General features: G+C 44.9%; 1 protein-coding gene across 2 annotated transcripts in view; it reads left to right on the forward strand.

Annotated features, from left to right (window-relative positions):
- PCSK2 (proprotein convertase subtilisin/kexin type 2) overlaps positions 1–19,230 on the forward strand; it is a gene marked incomplete at its 5' end in the record, with an annotated part of 255,695 nt that overhangs the window by 194,818 nt on the left and 41,647 nt on the right. For both annotated transcript variants that reach the window (XM_080812770.1, XM_080812771.1), the window contains 2 exons: positions 6,294–6,382; positions 16,759–16,934. In XM_080812770.1, coding sequence (XP_080668896.1) covers positions 6,294–6,382; positions 16,759–16,934 — 265 coding nt within the window. The remainder of the gene's footprint in view (positions 1–6,293; positions 6,383–16,758; positions 16,935–19,230) is intronic.

A 19,230-nucleotide genomic window follows, 5' to 3' on the forward strand; every position in this document is an offset into this window, starting at 1 on the left:
ATGTCTCTTGAATCAATTTCCTATTTTCCCTGCACACCACTGTTGCCTTAGTTTTCACTCTTTCCATCACAGTAATGGTTTTGTTTCCTGCTCTCCCTGAAAACCAACTACCATTTTGTTAATTATATTATGTGTGATAATGACATTGTACTTATTTAGGATTCTATCATTTTTTTTACACATGTATTAAGCAGTTTGAGCAAAAAAAAAAATCTATTTTTCTTTAAGTTGATACCCAAAAAAGTTTAATCAAATATGGCATAATATTAACTGTACATGTATGCACAAGAGTAAAGAATAAAAATAACCAAATGTCTATCAATAGATGACCAATTGAATAAAAGATAGTATACCCACAAAAAATCTAAAGTAGGGAAAACATTTGGCTTTGATAAAGTTGGGTGGTATGAGATTGGTTTTGTTATGCACTGAATTTGTTGGTATTTTGAAAATAATAATAATAAACTGAGCCAAAATAGAAGCACCAGCATGTCAGTCAGAGCCAGTGCTGTTAACAGAACCACTTCAACCCACCAGCTTCAGAGTGCGTATTAAATTTGCCAATGCCCAGGTGCCCTCCTGCAAACCACGCAAACCTGAGAGGAGGGTAGGGAATAAGAGATCAGACAAGACAGACTTTTTCTCCTATTCTTCCAAGGATGGCCTTGTTCTGATCCTTGTCACCCAACATCCTTGTGGTCACCCAAACATCTCCTTAGTATTTATGACACCCTTCAAATTCATTTATTTCACTTACTTACCATTTAAATTTCTCCTTCCAGAAAAGATATCGAGCAGGAGCTACTAATATGGTAGAACCATTCAATAAGAATAAAATTAAAGTTCACCAGTTCAGATTATTCCAGCAGCTGTAATAAATGCATCCCCAAATCTTAGAGGCTTAACACAATAAAAGTCATTTATCATTCACCTACCAGTTCCTCCACATATTCTTAGTGGAACAGCTCCCCTTCATGTGGCAATTCAAGGATGTGAACTTCTTCCATCTGTGACACTCGTTTCCAGAGTTACCATGCTTGTCCACATTAAACTGCAGGAGTGGGAAGAGCACAGATAAGCACTCATGACCAGTTTTTATGCCCAGTTTTTATTGCCAAAGACATGGCCCCAGGAGAATGGGGAGTTGGGGTTCTCTTTGGCAATGCGACACATCTGTGACTCCTGCCACTTGCCTCCCTCCCACTGACCTTAGTTAGAAGGCGGTTGAGCAGTGGATCTTTGTTCCTCTCCCCGTAGAGCTCCACATCTGACAGACTTCTTGTTTATTCTAGAGGCAGGAGGGAGTTACTGAACATTCTTAAGAAAGTCATGAGGCCAAATGAAAATGGAATTGCAAAATATTTTCCTGACATGCAGGGGAGCAGGCACATGTGTCTGAGACAGTCGGAAAGGCAGGAGAGAGGGGAAGGCATCCGAGGCAGTGGGAACAGAGTCTATGAAGGCCCCCAGGGCTGTGGAAAGACAGGTATCATGAACAATGATAGGGAACCTCCACCCATTGTTTAAAATTAATTAGTGTTGCCTAATTTAACAATAAAATATTGCTTCCCACATGTTCCTCTGAGGAGTCCGCAACATTTGCCTCATACTTCAAGGCCACAATTAAGAATATGGAAGCATTCAATGCCTTTAATCTGCCCATGCCAGTTCACACGCATTCATCCTCTCGCCTTGGTGGGCAGTTTGAGGGCAGAGCTGGGAGGGAATTAGGGCAGCTCAGTAACTGAGCGTTGGTCTCTGACCTGGCCCAGCTGCCTCGTTGCTGTGCTCCTTAGGGCCGGCACCTCTGAAACAACTCTGACATCTGTAAAATGGGGCAGTACCTTCTCATAACCTTTCTGAGAGGATGAAAGGGGGTGAGGCAAGAAAGGCACTGAAAAAAAAAAAAAAAGAAAGGCACTGAGCATGCTCCTTGGTAGTGAACAGCAGCCCAGGAAGTGGCAGGTGGGTATTTCCCTACGTCCTTCTTCCCCTAGAACAGGGTTCTACTCGGTGTGGCCTCCATCAGTGTATCCGTGTGCTTCGTGAATGCTGGCCAAGGTCCTGACTCTCCAGGCCGGCCCTACTTGGACCTTGCAGGTTTGAGAAAAGAGATCTTGACAGGGCTGATAATTAAATAATAAGGAAATGAGTGCTTGGCCAAATTAGACATGGCAATGACTTTTTAAGCTCTTATTTAAATATTTATTTGTTTGGCAACAATCATACAGCAAGAAAGCAAGCCAAATTTAATCAGTATCCATTACAGTTCCATTTTAAAATATGTATGTACCTACACATAAAGGAACATGTACTTTATATGTGGTGTGTACATTATGTAAGTATATATTTAAATATATTATATATGGATTATATAGAATGCATAAGTATATATTACATAAAAATATTTAAGTATATAATTATGTACTTAAATATGTACATTTAAAGTATATCTATGAATCAACATAAAGTGTACATATTTCAGTATATATACATATCCAAACATACATGTGTGTACACATACACACATGTGAGTGTGTGTGTGCTTCCACGCTGGTTTTTGCAGCTTTCTTTAGCATTTCATACAGCATTTGGAATATGATAGCCACGAAAGCCACGTCCATAGTAGCCGCTCTGATCAAGTTAAACCATAACTGGGCCCCTTCTCAAAAATCTCAAAAATCTCCTATGCGGTCCATAGAAAACTTAGAGACCAGCACATAGTAGTTTGCACAGCACAGTGGTTTTCACAGATTTTTTTTACCACAAGGGCTGTCCTCTGCAGGAACTACGAGGTTTACTTAGACCCAATATACAGATTGCATTCTTGCTCCAAAGGGAATTTGGAGCCCATGAGATGTGTAGCCCTTTGTGGAAGCAGCATCTACTTTTGCTCATATCAAGGGAAAGAAAATGAGAATATATATATTTTTTCTCCCCTTCCCCATCCTTGGGTACGATGTTTTTAAGAGCTGGTGTGTTAGCTTTGCTTGCCCCAAGAGGATGTTGCAAAGAATACACCAGATGATGCAGAACTCTGAATTCCTAGGGCCACAGAGCCAGTAAGCCCCCTTCAGCCACGTATTCCTTATGTTCGCCGTGGCTGGAACAGTGAGTGGAGAAGCCAGCCCTCACCACCCTGTCCCTTCAGTGGGTTGCACAGTTGCTATTCCAACAGCCTGGATCACGAGACCCATTTACTTCTTTAGCTGCTTCCTTGACCATCAGAACGACTTTTGGGGACTGGGGCCAGTAATCTCAGATGCCTGTACCAGTGGAAACTCCCACATTTTGAACACTGGTTCTGGTTAAGACACAGCATCCTGGGGCGTCTGGGTGGCTCAGTGGGTTAAGCCTCTGCCTTCGGCTCGGGTCGTGATCCCAGGGTCCTGGGATCGAGCCCCACATCGGGTTCTCTGCTCAGCAGGGAGCCTGCTTCCCCCCTTTCTCTGCCTGCCTCTCTGCCTACTTGTGATCTCTCTCTCTGTGTCAAATAAATAGATAAAATCTTAAAAAAAAAAAAAAAAGACACAGCATCCTGATGGACTCAGAGTTTATGTTTGTTTTGGTTCTCTATTGGGACTTCACAAACTACCCCAAAACGTAGTGACCTCAGAAAGAACAAACATGTATCTGTTCACAGACCTGTACGCTGGGCAGGGACAGCCTGTCTCTCTCCACCTGCCGCTGACTGGGGTGATATAGCTAGGTCTGGAGGAGGACGGTGTCACCCCTCATGTGTCTGGAGCCTCATCAGAGGTATTGGAACAGCAGAAATTGCTGGGTTTCTCTCTCCCCACATGCCCTTGTCCACTCATAGGATAGCCCAAATACTCCTACGTGCCCAGCAGAGGAAGCAGAAGTTGCCTGCCCTCTTATGAAGAGATACAGTTGTCCTTCCACTGCATTCTAGGGGTCAAAGCAAGCCCTCAATTCAAGGGGAGGGGAAATGCACACAGTGGGACTAGAACTATTTAGAACCCTTTGGTAGAAGGCAGGAGAGAGCAAACAAAAGGGAGAAAATGGATGGTGTCTGTTGCAGATAACATTCTAGAACATAAGCCACGGAAAGACCTGGCTCAGAATCCTAAGGCTAGGCAAACCTTGGAAAGATTCTCGAATGAATGTCCGGGGTTCTTAATCTGGTCAGCTTCAAAGGTTCTGTGAACCCCTTGAAATTGCATGCAGAACGTTGGCAGTGTATGCTTTCTCATTCCCGGAGGAAGGCGGGAAATTACAACATTCTCTATGCCCTCAAAGAAAGCTATATTCCAAAAGAGGTAAATCACCATGATTCCATAACTGACAGGCAGCATTACCCACCTGTGTAGAGAACCAGCCTTGAAAATAACTAGTAGCCCATAATGTAGGAAAGACGTTAGGGTTCGAAGCTGACAGCCAAGGAAGAATTCTTGAGACGTCTTTGGTACAAAAAGGTGGTTTTATTAGAGCATGGGGACAGGACAAGTGGGAGAAAGAGCTGCAGTAGGGGTCATGAGGAATGGCCCTTATATACTTTCAAGTTGGGAGGGGGTTAGGGATAGTGTAAGCCTCCCAGGATGCTGAGGGGGCTAGCTATTGTTAAGAAAAGGTCGTTTATCACTGTTTAGAAAAAACTCAGTCATGAGAGCCTTCAGATGTATTTTGGTGGGTCGTATGCTTGGAGGATGATTGCCGAGCAATGTCTTCGATGGTGAGGGTTGAAGATAAAAGAAGTTTCCAAAGGAATTTTTTAGATGTTAAAGTCTACTTAAAGGAGCCTGAGGGTTGGGCTGGGATTGCCTTTTATCTTTAGCAATATATTAAGATCCTGGCAGTGGAGTCTCTAAAGGAAGGTCACTCTTCCTGTTTCCAGGATTTGTCAACGGGCTGTAGGGAGTAAGGACATTTGATAATTTTCCTTCTGCCTTTGTTTCCCACATCAGCCCATAATTCTAGTGCTTCAAACAAAACAGAAGTGTTCCAACCAGCCCAAAACTGTCACAGAGTCCTTGGTTTTCACTGGAAACCTGTAAGTGTATTTTCTGCTGGAAGATACTTCCAATTTTAAAGTAAAGATCAAATCTCAAGGTTGGAAACGCTCATAGAAGCCTCTTTATGGTAGAGACAAGTCAAGGTGAAGATTGGGGGGGGGGGGGAAGGGGGGAAAGAAAGGAGCTACACAGATGGAAAAGTGGGTGGGCCATGTGCTTGATACCATTTTGGAATGTTAGTGAGGTCCAGAGCCAATGGCCAAGAAGGAATTCTTGAGACATCTTGGGTGCAAGACTGTGATTTTATTAAAACACGGGGACAGGACCTGCGGGCAGAAAGAGGTGCACTACAAGCGTGAGGGGTGACTGATTCTAAACTTGGGATTTGGGGGAAGTAAAGGAGAAGGGAGGTTTTCAAAAGGACTTTCCTATGCAAAAGAGGACCTAAAAGACACTTCAGGACTTGCCATTGTCAAGCTAAGGTGGGTTTTTTTTTTCCTCTAGCAAAGCCTTAACCTTAAGACAGTAGAGAGTTTCCTGGAGGAATGTTCTATTTTGCCTGCCTCAAGTACTTGTCAGCGGGCTGCAGGTCATTAAGAAATTTAATTTTACTTTCCCTTCTGCCTTTGTTTCCAACATCACTGTGGAGGGGAGGGTGACGTTAGGGCTCTAGGAAATTGCATCTGTGGGTCTCTGGAAGTTAGGCTATTGATAAGAATGCTTTTTTCCTTGGGGCGCCTGGGTGGCTCAGTCGTTAAGCATCTGCCTTCAGTTCAGGTCATGATCTCAAGATCCTGGAATTGAGTTCCGCTCATTGAGCACCCCCCCCCCCGCCCCCTGCATTGGGCTCCCTGCTCAGCGGGAAGCCTGCTTCTCCCTCTACCACTCCCTCTGCTTGTGTTCCCTCTCTCGCAGTCTCTCTCTCTGTCAAATAAATAAATAAAAATCTTTTTTAAAAAGAATGCTTTTTCCTTGTAAATCACTAAGATGTTGGTACACTGAGGAGACTCCCATCCTGCAAAACTGTGACTTCTCTAAGGTAACCATTGTTTTTTTTTGTTGTAGTTGTTGTTTTCTTCCTTCCCTTAGCTTTCCGGCAGCCTGGAAGGCCTGAGGAATGTCGCACAGATCCCACCTGGGGTGCAGGGGTGGGAGGTGGGGGAGGCCGTGAGCTTAAGCTTTGCTCTCAGCTTGCCTTCTGCTCCCTCATCGGGTTGACTGCTGCTAACCGGACCATTGAAAAGAACCAAACTGCTTCCAGTTCACAGAATTTAAGGAGCCTTCCCGAAAGTCCCGACTTGCCTTTGTTTTTCTTCACAGCCACGGGACCCGATGTGCAGGCGAGGTTTCTGCCGCAGCCAACAACAATATCTGTGGGGTCGGAGTGGCGTACAACTCCAAGGTCGCAGGTAAGCTTTCCCTGCCAAACAGCAGGTGTGGTGCGCCAGAAAGCCTCACACTCTGGTCTCCAGCCTTGAGGGGGACAGGGGGAGCGCTGGCAAAAATTCCCACTGGAGCAGCAGACCTGGGACTAGTAGATTTTTTTTCAAGATTTTTTTTTAATTTATTTGATAGAGAGACAGAGGGAACACAAACGGGGCAGAGGGAGAGGGAGAAGCAGGCTTCCCGCTGAGCACAGAACCTGATACGGGGCTTGATCCCAGGAGCCTGGGATCCTGACCTGAGCCCAAGGCAGATGCCTAACGACTGAGCCACCCAGTTGCCCCTGGGACTAGTAGATTTAGCAAGTTGGGGGGGGGGGGAACCAGTTCTTTTAATCTATCTGACAATATCAATACACTGAGGTTTTTTTTTTATTCGAGTGTGCTGTAGATACAGAAAAGTGCATAGGTCAGGAGCACACAGTTCAGTGAATTTTCACAAACTGACCACATCCACATAAACCATCAAGACACAAAACATCACCAGTATCCCAAAACCCTCCTCACGTCCCCTCCCTGCTACTACCCATATACACAAGAATAAGCATGAGCCTGATTTCTCACAACAAATAGTGGTCATTGTCAGCTTTTCAAATGGAATATGAATGGAATTGTACTGACTGTACTCTTTTGTGTCATTATCAATTACATTCTAATGAGACTCCAATAAAGCCTATAGAATATAAAAAGATGTGTACAAATTATTGTAAGCAGACTCAGAACTCACTTTAAAAAAAAAAAAGGTTTTTTTACACAGTGCATCTCCTCTCTAAGGAAATATATTCTACCTAAAACCTGTATATCAAGTTCCATGGGAAGGATATTTAACAATTTCACCTTTACTGGGGCCTTTAGAAATGAGGATGGCAGAATCACTGGACATTTAGAAACCAGCATCTCCCTCTCCAAAAAAGAGCAAGAGAGAGAATGGAAGGGGTCCATACGCTCTCAACATCCCACTGGAGAATAGAGTGGCTCTTGGCACGGTCCACATTTTGCATCAAATTGGTTCTTAATTTATTCAAAGCTGAGTCACTCAAACTTGTTTTTCTTTTTTTACAACTCTCTTGATATTTTTTTCCTAGCAATTTAATGAAACCATAAACATACTTTGTGCTGACACTTGCATTTCCAGGGACCAAAATAAAGCCAGAACAACCTTTACAAACCCATCATTAACCTCTTCCAGAGCTGTTTGCTAAGACGCTTGCCGAAGCTGGGTGCTGAATTTCACACAAGAATACATCTGGAGGGTCTGAAATGCAAACGGGGGAAGCGTGCCCCTCTGGTTTCTGCTCTTTACTTTGTGTGCATTCAAAATGCAGGCATTAAAATGTCAGAAGCCATTATGAGCTCAGAAGAAAGAATAACACCCAGTTAATAATTTATAATGCAGACTGGGACCTTGGGTATCTGAGGCGAGGAAGGTTCCCTATCCACAGGATAGAACTGGAGGCAACTGAAAAATTCACACCTGGATTTCCTATTCACTATGATTGACTTCGAAATAATTTGGATCCCAAAGTGTAGTTCCAAAATAGCTTTGGAGCCCGAAGTAACTGGGTTTCTTTTGAACAAGGGATTCTTAGAATTATTGCCTGCAAAACTGAGTTAGGAGCAGCTCAAGGCTTTAGGAGAGTTTACAGGGTCCCTTTCTCCATCTGCCTTCTAGCCTCTTCTCTCTTGTTATTTGTGCTCTGGAAATATCTGAGCAGTTCATCAAATGGTCCTATTTTCCCTGTTCTTTTTGTATGAATTCCCTAAAGGAGAAACATGAGACAAGGATTTGAGTGTGTTAACACAAGAAATAAGAGGGCGGACAAAATGGGTTTATTCAGGACGACACAGAATTGCAATTCAGGACTTTGCAAGATATGGCAAAACCACAGGCAAATCCCACAAAGCAGTGGAATGGAGAGGAGGAAGTTGGGAGGAGTTGTTCTGAAGGAAAGTCCACCGGAGAAAAGCAGGAGTTCAGGGTGATGGTCACTACTCCTTGGCTGATTTGCAGGGGTAGTGGATTTCTTAAAGGAGATACAATGTACATCTTTTCCAGCTGGTGCTAGAAATTACTGATTCTTTCCTGTTGACAACTCTGCTGGGATCTGTTATTGACATTTCTTCCTGTAATTGATATTGAGTGATACGGCTCCCCCTTCTGGACTCCCGATTCCATTTTAGTGAACTTTCCCTTTATTAATTTTCACTGGCGCAAGGAGTTTCTTTGGGAGGTGATCCTGGGAAGCCAGGGGAGGAAAGACAGCTAAGGGAGGAGAGCCAACAAAGGGTGTATAGATGAATTGGCTGCTCCTGTGGGCAAATGGGGCTCTGAGGGACTGTGGGGACACCCCACAGAATTGCCCCCCACCAAGGTGAAGAGGCTGAGGAGTTTATCCGCCACCTCCCATCCCTCATTGATGGGGGGTGACTCCTGCGCCCTCAGCACCCTATCCAGCTGCCAGGTCACATGGGTAGAAGATAAATCCTGAGGCAGAGAATGCACCCTCGCAAAGACACCTGGAGAGGACAGCGGATGCAGGCAGGAGCAACCCCTGAACTCTGCCTCATCTGCTGACTGACTCCCAACCCCAAAGGCGAGTGAATGCAGCCTCCTACCTTAAAGACATGACCCGACCTGTGCTTTGTGGAACCCCAGCCTGCTCAGGTCTCATGGCAATGCTGAGGTTCCAGAAATAGACCAGAGCTGATAGGAGGCGTGCCCAGCCACACAAAGGGTTTAAGCGCAGGAGCCTCCTCTTCCACTCCCTTAACCCCAGTATTGCTCCTCTGGAACTGCTCATGCTGATGCTAACTGTTCGAGGGGCCCAGAAGTCTAGTCCCCATCGTCCTGTGCCTGTTACGACATCCAGTGTCCTCTGGGCTTCCCAGGAACAGCACAAGAAATTCTTCATCAGGAAGCCCTAGACAGTTACTCAGAAACTACAAAAAATGTGGAATTTCAGCCTCCTAGACCTTACACGTTTAGGGGAAACGTTTTGCTCCTTCTGGCTGACAATCCCAAAAGTTGTCTGGTTTTTATTATTCTAAAGGAACCTTGCCTTTCCAGAAACTCTCCTTGCAGGTTTCTGAGCTAGGGGTGTCTAGAGCGCCACCTGGTGGCCAGACAAGATCGTTGTTAGTCCCTAGCGGTCTTGAGGTGTTCGGTACAAATAAGGAGGTGCCAGAGGTGGGTGGTCCAAGCCCTTCCTGCCTCTTGGCTCTCTCTTCAACCTGTCCTCAAACAAAAAGAGGCTTAAGTTAAGGTGCTGAAGAATCTTAGCCCAGGAAGAGAAAAGTGGAGATAAGATGGTAAAAGAGTCCCCTGAAGGGAAAGAAGGAAGAGAATCACACAGCATCTCTTCGTCTGCCTGCTAGCTCGTTGGGTTTCTCTCTTATTCACAAACTTTGCTCACTTTTCCACTAGGGTTCCTGTCTTTTTCTTGCTGATTTGCATGTCTTCTTGGTATGTCCTCAATCTTAGCTCCTGCTTAGTTATAGGCAGTGCAAACATCTCCCCCCAATCTTTACAGGAGGTCATTAGTCCACCTGGATTTCACCTTGGTATGTCATGGTGGCCAGGGACCCAGTTTTATTTTTCTCCAAATGTGAACCAGTGTCCCAATACCAACCATTCGATAATCCTTCCTGTCCCTCTGATTTGTGGTGCCACCTTCATTGTATATTAAGTTCCTATGCACACATGCTTAGTCCCTGGGTAAATATAATTTAGATAAAACCACCTAGCAGGTATGAATTAGGAAGTATATGCACACTCCTACTGATGAGCCTTTGTATCTGCTCTTCCCTCTGCCCAGAACACCTCCCCCATAGCTTTGCCTGGTCACACCTCTTCATCCTCTTCTCCAGTTTCCCATTGCTTCCTCCAGCATGGCCTCCCACCCGCCTCCTCATCTGCACGTGATAAAGCACGAGGAATTTTTTTTCATCCCAGCACTAACCACTGTCAGCTATTGGACATATTAATGTGCGTGGTGATTTGATCAGTATCTTTCTCCCTATGAGGACAGGGGCCGTGTCTGTTTTCTCTCACCTCTGCCCCTAGAACAAGATCTGGGGCTCAGCGGATGCTCAAAGCCTATCTGCTAAGCACCAGAAAGCAAGAAAGGAGTGAAGACAAGGCAGGGTCAGTGATTAGCAGTAGAGATTCATCATCAGACGAGAGAATGGATGGATGAATGGAGTCATGGGATGAAGGGCTTAAGGATCAAAGGACCCAAAGCTGCCAGAATTTCTACCAGGAAGCAAACGTTATCTCCTCTTCTACCAGAACCAACTCACCTTTGCTGCTTCATCCCAATCAAATTAGTCCCAAGGAGACCTGGGCCTTCTTACAGCCTCTCCCCACTTCCCTCCCTTCCAGGGGCACCATCGAAATCACTGAAAAGAAACAAAGGACCCCTCCACACCCATGCCCTAGCTCCAGGCTATCAAGCAGGAGGACCCTCCATCAACCATGTATCATTCAGGGGTCGCAAATGGAGTGTGTAAATTTCCAGGAGCTCATCTTTTCTACTTATTCATCAGAACCTCAAAATCTTATGCCCCAAAGATCCTTTAGTCCCAACACCCACTGATACTTGCATAAGGATAGCAACAAAATAGTACTATTACTAATAATAATAACACAGTCATTCTTTCCACTGTGTCAAACACAATGCAAAACTCCTTACCCAACCCTTTATACAATCTTATCATACATTATTATATATAATACATATAATATTATATATTATACATCTATTATATATTATACATTATGCCATATTAATATATTATATATTAACATTATACATTATAGTTATACATTAATATTAACATGTTATATATTAATATATTATACATTAACATCCGTTTTTTACAGAGAACGAAACTGGGGCCCCACAGCTTGTAAGCTATGGAATAATTCTGCAGCCCACACAGCCTGCTCCAGAAGTTCTGATCTTGGCCCCTACACTAAAATGCTTGAATAACTTCCCTTTTCCTGCCCTTCTGGGATAGCTTGGATCCAACCTGGAACCACATGCCTGCAGTGACAAGAAACTCATTCCTTTCCAACATCATCTGATCTGCCTTTGGATATGAGTGACTTTGAGAAACTTCCTCTAACATGAGCTCTCTCTTTAATTTCTGCTGTCTGTTGTCATGGACACAATTGTTACGACCTCTTTTAGATGACACAGGGCAGGGATGGAGGAAAGCTCCCATTAGTCTGGCTCCCAAAAAGTAAATGTTCTAAAACATGTGAACACATCCATTTGGCATGTCCAAAAATCTTAGTGCCATCTTGAAGCTTTAATAACCTCAAAAATATGTATATTTGAGGTTTAATTATTTACATTCCCTTATCCACTTACTTACTTTCATGAATTTTGAAGAAAAAGATTAATTTTAAGTTTTTGACTTTGAAAATGCCTTTATTCAGTAATGCTTTAGGAAAATAATCTAATTCTTTTCTTCCTTTTGATTTTTAAAGATTACTTATTTATTTGAGAGAGCACATAAGGGGGAGGGACAGAGGGAGAGGGAGAAGCAGACTCTCCACTGAGCAGGGAGCCCAATGAAGGAGGGGCTCGATCCCAGGACCCTGGGATCATGAACTGAGCTGAAAGCAGATGCTTAACCGACTGAACCACCAAGGTGCCTCTCTTCCTTTTGATTTTTTTTTTAAGATTTTATTTATTTATTTGATAGAGAGAGAGATCACAAGTAGGCAGAGAGGCAGGCAGAGAGAGGAAGGGAAGCAGGCTCCCCGCTGAGCAGAGAGCCCGATGCGGGGCTCGATCCCAGGACCCTGAGATCATGACCTGAGCCGAAGGCAGAGGCTTAACCCACTGAGCCACTCAAGCGCCCCTTCCTTTTGATTTTTAAATCAGTGTTTGACATCGTCAATCAAAGGGAATAAGATAAAAAATTAAAATTAAATATTTACTGTCCAAAATTTGCAACCCCCCAAAAAAATTGTACAGCAAATATAAATAACAATGCCTTCAAAAGATGTTTCTTGAAATTTGTCAGGTTTGTACTTCTGAGATTATTAAAGCTCAAAACTGCACGAAGGCTTGGGAGATGCTGTCTCTTGCTGCCAGTCCCTTCCAACACTCAACAGTTACTGCTGGGTGCTTACCGCGTACTTGATTCTGCTGTGGGTGGTAGGATACAGCTGCGAGGCCACCTACAGGACCCCTGTCCTCACACAGCTTAGAGTCTAAGAGAAGATGCAGACAATCAGTGAAATCAGCACAATAATATCAGATACTGATCACTGCTGAGACCAAACCAAAGCACAGTGGAAGAGAATAATCAGACTGAGGGGACGGGTAGAAATTTGAGGGTGGGAGCACCACACTGGGCTTCTGCAGAGTTCTGCAGAGCAACCCCAGGGTGAGGCCAGGCCAGGTGGCATTGCCTTACCTGCCAGCCTGGTTAAGTCAAAGCATCTAGATTTTTGCCTTGAGCTTTGTGATGGGATCTCCTTTGTTCCACGATTCTGGAAAAAAGAGTTTGAAAACCATACTGTTGACCCTTATTGAAATACCCTGAAATTTCACGGCCACCAATGAATTGCCTCCACATATTTGGCCGACAGAACTCAAAACCTTTCCTGGGAGTTCCCATAATTTTATCTGTGTTTTAAAGCAAACCAATAAAAATCACATAGCAACACAATGATGAACATGTTTTCAAATCCTTAGGTCAGCGTGAATTTGCTCCTCAGCCTGCAGATTTATATTCATGAGCATAAAAGGGGGTGATTAGCAACACTGAGGTTCGTGCAGATGCAGCATTTGCTGGTGTGGAGTACAAGTTCCCCTTTTATAATAAGGGCAGAGGTAGAAAGGATTTAACTCAAATCCCTGGGCCTTGCAGCTCTTAGAGAAGGAAGTCTCAGAGTCCCCACTGGTCAGTAGTGCGGTGATCAGACCCACATGGTGGGGGGATAGATATGTTTGATGTGCGCACTGTGTTTCCTGATGCCATTGAATCACACCAGCCAGGAGAGCACTTTCCAACTGTGAACGCACTGAGTCCTAGCCCCCGGGGCTTCCCTCTCTCCCTTTGCCTCTCACCTTTACTCTTGTCTTCCCTTGTTCTCTCTTTCTTATCTGTCTCTGTCTTTGTCCCTCTCTCTGTGCCCCTCTATAGTTCCTACAGCATCCAGGGGCAAAGGAGAGAGAAAACCCTTGGGTCACCCTGAGCTTCTGTCTTGGCTACAAATGGTGCAGTCTCTTGCAAAAATGAATACTGTATCTCATTCAATTAATGCATGCCTCATTCCTCCCGAGCTTAACAAGATTAAAGGAATGTCGGGCGCCTGGCCCCAGAATATGAATGAGAGCCTCGCTCCCAGTCTGTGGCTGCCCCTGTGTCCCTGGATGCTGAAACAGTCAGAAGATTAATGCACACTAGCTCTGCTGTTCTGTGCAGCACAAAGGGAGCCAGGGAGGGCAAGAAGAGGAAAAGAGGCAGGGAGACAAAAGCTGCAAAGAGAGGGGGTAAAGGGCAGGGCTGGATGCACCGTACTGGCTGGATGATGAAATGCAGTGTTGTCTTTGTTTGGCACGCGGGACAGCTCAGGTCTACTTCTGCAGGGTTGAATTTCTCTCACCTTCTGGTTGAAGCGAGCTGTTCAGTTCTGCTCATCTAGACAAGTTCAAGACCATTTGGGTTTTCTTCTAGTGGGCAAGTGAAAACCAGCCTCTCTGCGATGTTTCCATACCCAGAAACTGGGCACGACTTCTGGCCAAAAGAAGCTGCACTATTTGGTTTACTCTGTGATCAGCTGATTACTATTTCTGAATGCATTTTTAAAATAAATACAGGGAGGCCAAAATCAAAATGGGAGGTTTTAGACTTCCTATCTCTTATAAAATGAACCTTAAAACTTAGCTTCGAGGGGCACCTGGGTGGCTCAGTCTGTTAAGCATCTGCCTTCAGCTCAGGTTATGACCCCGGGGTCCTGGGACAGAACCCCGAGTCAGACTCTCTGCGCCTTGGGGAGCCTGCTTCTCCCTCTCCCTCTGCTTGCCGCTCTCCCTGCTCTCACTCTCTCTCCTCTCTCTCTTTGTCAAATAAATAAATGAAATCTGCTTTAAAAACACAAACCTTAGCTTCCAGAAAATTCAAACCAAAAACTTTGCTCATTCTGTATGAGCTTCTCCCCATGGGAAAGGCCGTAAACTGATTATTGGACATTTGTTGGCAAGAATGGTGACCTGATTTATGGATAGAGAAAACCCATAAATGTAAAATCTTGGCATGTTATTATTTATTCTTCTGGACTTGTCATTTCTGTTAGAGAAAAAAAATCAGCTACAGTAATGATAACATACATCTACCCTCCAAATATTTCTCAAGCTTAAAATAATGTTTATAACCTAGGACACAAGAAAAGAACAAAACAGACACATGCTCAGTACTCAGAGATTTCACTGTCTAGTGATGAATGTGTTGACCAAGAGGAGCTGTAAAGCAACCGAAAGTGTTTATTTGGGTCTTAGGGATTGTAATCAAGGAGACATGGAGTAAAATGACATCCAAACTGTGCTCCAAACTGCAAGCAGGGAGTATGGGCTTACACAGGCAAACCCCACAAGCTCCCGTAACTTCTTTCGAAAGACTTATCATTTGTACTGACAGAGTTAAAGGGAATGTCTAAGGTTTGCTCTTTGTCTAACACATGCTACATTATCTCCATTTCAGTCCAGAGTAAAAGGATGTTTTCCGGGAGGTGATTAAGGTGCAATCAACAAGTTCTAATTGATAAGTCAAAAGTCCAAAAGTTCCAAAACTTGAAACAGGAGATGGGCAGAGGCCATGCTTCCTGGCATCCTCCCCATACGATTTTGGATGCCTCTCTTAGCAATGCTTACTTAAGGTTGTAATTGCCTTCCACAAATGAAACTCACAAGCAAGCAATTATGCTAGAAGGCAGAAAGTGTGGTGCTGGAGGGGCTGGGGTTGGAGGACGCAAGGGGAGGAGGGGGACTGGATGCAGAATGACGGGCTGGGGATACGCCTACTGAGCACACGGGTTAGTCAGAGAAGGACAAGCATTGTGAGAAAGTGTATGCAAGTACATGAAGTCTGCTATGGGACACTGAGGAGGAAGGAGAGACCCTTGGAGAAGAGACAATTTTATGTCAATTTCACGGGCCCTGCAAGAACCTGGCTTGTCCTTATTTAAATGGGCTTGCATGCCATGCTGGAGAGTGATGCTTGTGTCCTAGTGTCCTTTGGCCATGGTAAATATAGTTAAGAGGTATCAAGATCCAGGTTTTGACTATGTAGAGCCCAGTCCCTTCACTTCATAATTCCCATGAAAAGAAAGACTTAGGGCAGCTGTTCTAACATTCTAGGGTCCTTACCACAAAAGAGAACTAGGGTACGGTGCAGAGAACACTATGGCCCCCAACAGCAATATCTGGAGGGTAGTGATAGAGGGACCAAGTGCCCATCCCATTGGCTGCTGCTGTGCTAACCCTGAAGAGCCTTGTCAGGGATAGTCAGAGGGTGATGTGAACTATGGGTGCCCACCAGTGCACCCCCTTCTGCATCCCCATGTGCAGCTCAGGTTTACCCACACACAATCGTGGACCGCAGGACTCCGCTCCTTTTTAACGTCTCAGCTACTTGTTGGAAGAGCACAAACTTTACATAGATGACATAGGGGAGAAAGAAGGGGGGGACTGTGTCATGCACTCCATTACTAATGTATTTCATAATGGTTCATTCTACATTTCTTATTCTGCAAACCCCTTCTCAGCTACTGCGCAACTTGGAGTTCTCTTTTCCTGACTCCCCTGATCTCTGCGCTGTTCCTGCCACTCTCTCTACCCCCTAATCTCTAGGATTTTCTCTGAAATATTTAATATCAATTGCACCCCCCCACTGTCCAGACAGTGGGTGTATTGCTCCTCCAAAACTGCTCACCCACCTGTCCATACCCAATCGCTGAAAACTGAGCTTTCAGTTTCAAAACTGGGAAACACACTTATCAAGGAATCTCTTTAACACAGGTGGTCTCTCCCCATCAGAAATTCTAGTCAAGTTTGGGGGCGAGGAACAATTTCTTCAAATAGTTATATAACCAAAGGCGTGGGCAGGGCCCCAAACGGATCGAGTGAGATGGTCTGTGCACCCTTCTTCATCCTCTGAAGGTGTAGCCCATCCAGCCTGAGGCTGGACTCAAGATGCCATAGCATCCCCCAGGACATGCGGGTGGCAGACCCTCCAACCGTACCCAGGACTCAAGCCCTCATTGTCACCCTCCTGCCCCACTGGGCGACCAAACGCGGTGTTTCCCTGCCCACATGGGGCCACAGGTATCCGGATGCTGGACCAGCCGTTCATGACGGACATCATCGAGGCCTCATCCATCAGCCACATGCCTCAGCTGATCGACATCTACAGTGCCAGCTGGGGCCCGACTGACAATGGGAAGACAGTGGACGGTCCCCGTGAGCTCACACTTCAGGCCATGGCCGACGGCGTCAACAAGGTAAGGACTTTGCTGTGGCCACCTGGCCCCTATCCTGGGGGGTAGCGTGGGGGGCGTTGAGTGGGGGAGGCATGCAGAGGAGGTGATGAGAATGAAGCAAGGGGCAGGGAAGGAGGCAGAGGTGGGGCTATCACTCAGGACCTCGGAGAAATGGACCCCCAAACAGGATTAGAGGTGAGAATTTATTAGAGGGGGCTCCTATAAAGGGCAAAGAGGAGGGGGCAAGAGGTTGCAGGGGCTGCCTTCAGACAGCAATGCTGGTCCTATTTGCATAAAGGAACGGGGAGGAAGGAGGGTCATCCTGGGGGCCTGTGCTGGCACCCCCACTGTGCCACAGGTCAGCTGGGAGCAGGCCCCAGGCAGTGGCATCTGGGTGTGGAAGGGACGGCTCCAGCACCCATGAGCCCCTGGTTTTTGAAGCTGCCCTTCCCTGAGATTAGCCCAGGAACAGAGAGAGCCAAGGAGAAGAAACCAAGACAGAGCCTCCAAAGGGAGTGTCTCCAGTCAGCTGCCCATGTGAGAGGAAAGAATTTCCCTTCCTACCACCTCAGGGCAGGGTCATCTCCAACAAGATATGAGCTAGGCCCCAAGATCAGAGTCTTCTGGGTTCAGGTCCCGTTTAGGACACTCAGTGTCTGGGTGTATCTGCAAATGACTTGACCTCCCTGTACTACTGCATTTTGCCTGTAAAATGGTGATAATCATTCATTTCTCCTGGGATCATTGTAAGGTGTCAATGAGATAAATACGCCAGTGTTTGGCATTGGAAGCTCCCCAGGAAGAATTGGTGTTTATCCAGGTCATTATGGATGTTTCGTCAATCTCCCCAAAACTTTGTGGCATAATGCCCAGTGTTTTGCTAGTCTTGTGGGTCAAGAACTCAGACAGGGCACAGTGGGGATGGCTGGTCTCAGCTCCAAGAGTCCTGGGCCGCCAGTGGAAAGCTCCAGACTTGAATTGCCACACTGCTTTGTCTTCGAGAGCTCTTAGGATGGGCCGAGTTCCTTACCATTGGCGCCACAACACCAACCACTCAAGAGTACTTAGTCATTTTGTCTTAATCTTGTCTTCAAGGTTGGACTTGCCATCAGGTAACAGTGATGCCCTTTCCATGCTTTGAGTTTGCTTGTCTAATCAGCCATGGACATAGGAATCACATTTCCCAAGATTACCACATGGTACGTGGAGTAAGAGTTGTCAGGTCCTAAGTGAAGGAAAGACAAGTGTGTCACGTTTAGTGGATGGACTTTTGGAAGTGCATTTTAGGAATTTTTATTAAGTTTTCTTCTTGGATTTTGACCGATCTCAAATGGATGGAATGGTTATAACCATGTTTGGATATATAAATTAGCATCATTATAAACGAACTACAAAATTCATTTGTTCTGTTTAAGTTATTTAAGGTCTATGTGAAATATACATGAACTTATTACTTGTACATTTATGTCACTAAGATAGGTGTGTGTACAAAACACCCCAAACTCAACAGTAGCTTGGAAAGGTAAAAATATTGAAAAAAATTTGAGTGGACAACTGAAGGCTATTTTGTTGTTGTTTTAAAGTGTTACAAAATGTCAACATTGTGTTTTGTTTTATTTTTAACTATTGTCACTGTTAAATCCCACAACTTACTCATCTTATAACTGGAAGCTTATACCATTTGACCTAGGTATGGTCACCCCAGTCCTCTTCACCCCTCAGGCCCCAGGCCCTGGTAACTCCCTGTTTCTATGAGTTTGACTTTTTTTAAGAGTCTACAGATAAGTGATACCATGAAGTTATTTGTTTTTCTCTGCCTGGTTAATTTCACTTAGCATAATGCCCTTTAGGTCTGTCCATGTTGTCACAAATGGTATGATTTCCTTCTCTTTATGGCTGAGTGTATGTGTGTATCTCATATTTTCTTTATGCATTCATGCATTGATGGACAATTCGGTTGTTTCCATGTCTTGGCTAGTGTGAGTAATGCTGCAGTGAAATTGGGGATACAGATACGTAAAGACAGTAATTTCATTCCCTTCAGATTATCCCAGAAGTAGGACTGCTGAGTCATTGGGTAGTTCTGTTTTTAACTCTTTGAGGAACATGCACACTCTTTTCCTCAGTGATTGCACCAACTGACATTCCCACCAACAGTGCACAGGGGTTCACTTTTCTCCACGTCCTCGCCAACACTTATCTTTTGATAATAGTGAAGCCAACTTTTTCAATACGTTTCCTGAGGTCAGAGAATACATTTTCCACACCAACTATCCTCAGAGAACATAATAAAAAAGAAATATTTCCAAGAGCTCTT

Source organism: Martes martes (assembly GCF_963455335.1).
Source record: "Martes martes genome assembly, chromosome: 9".
In the NCBI taxonomy this organism is placed as follows: Eukaryota; Metazoa; Chordata; class Mammalia; order Carnivora; family Mustelidae; genus Martes; species Martes martes.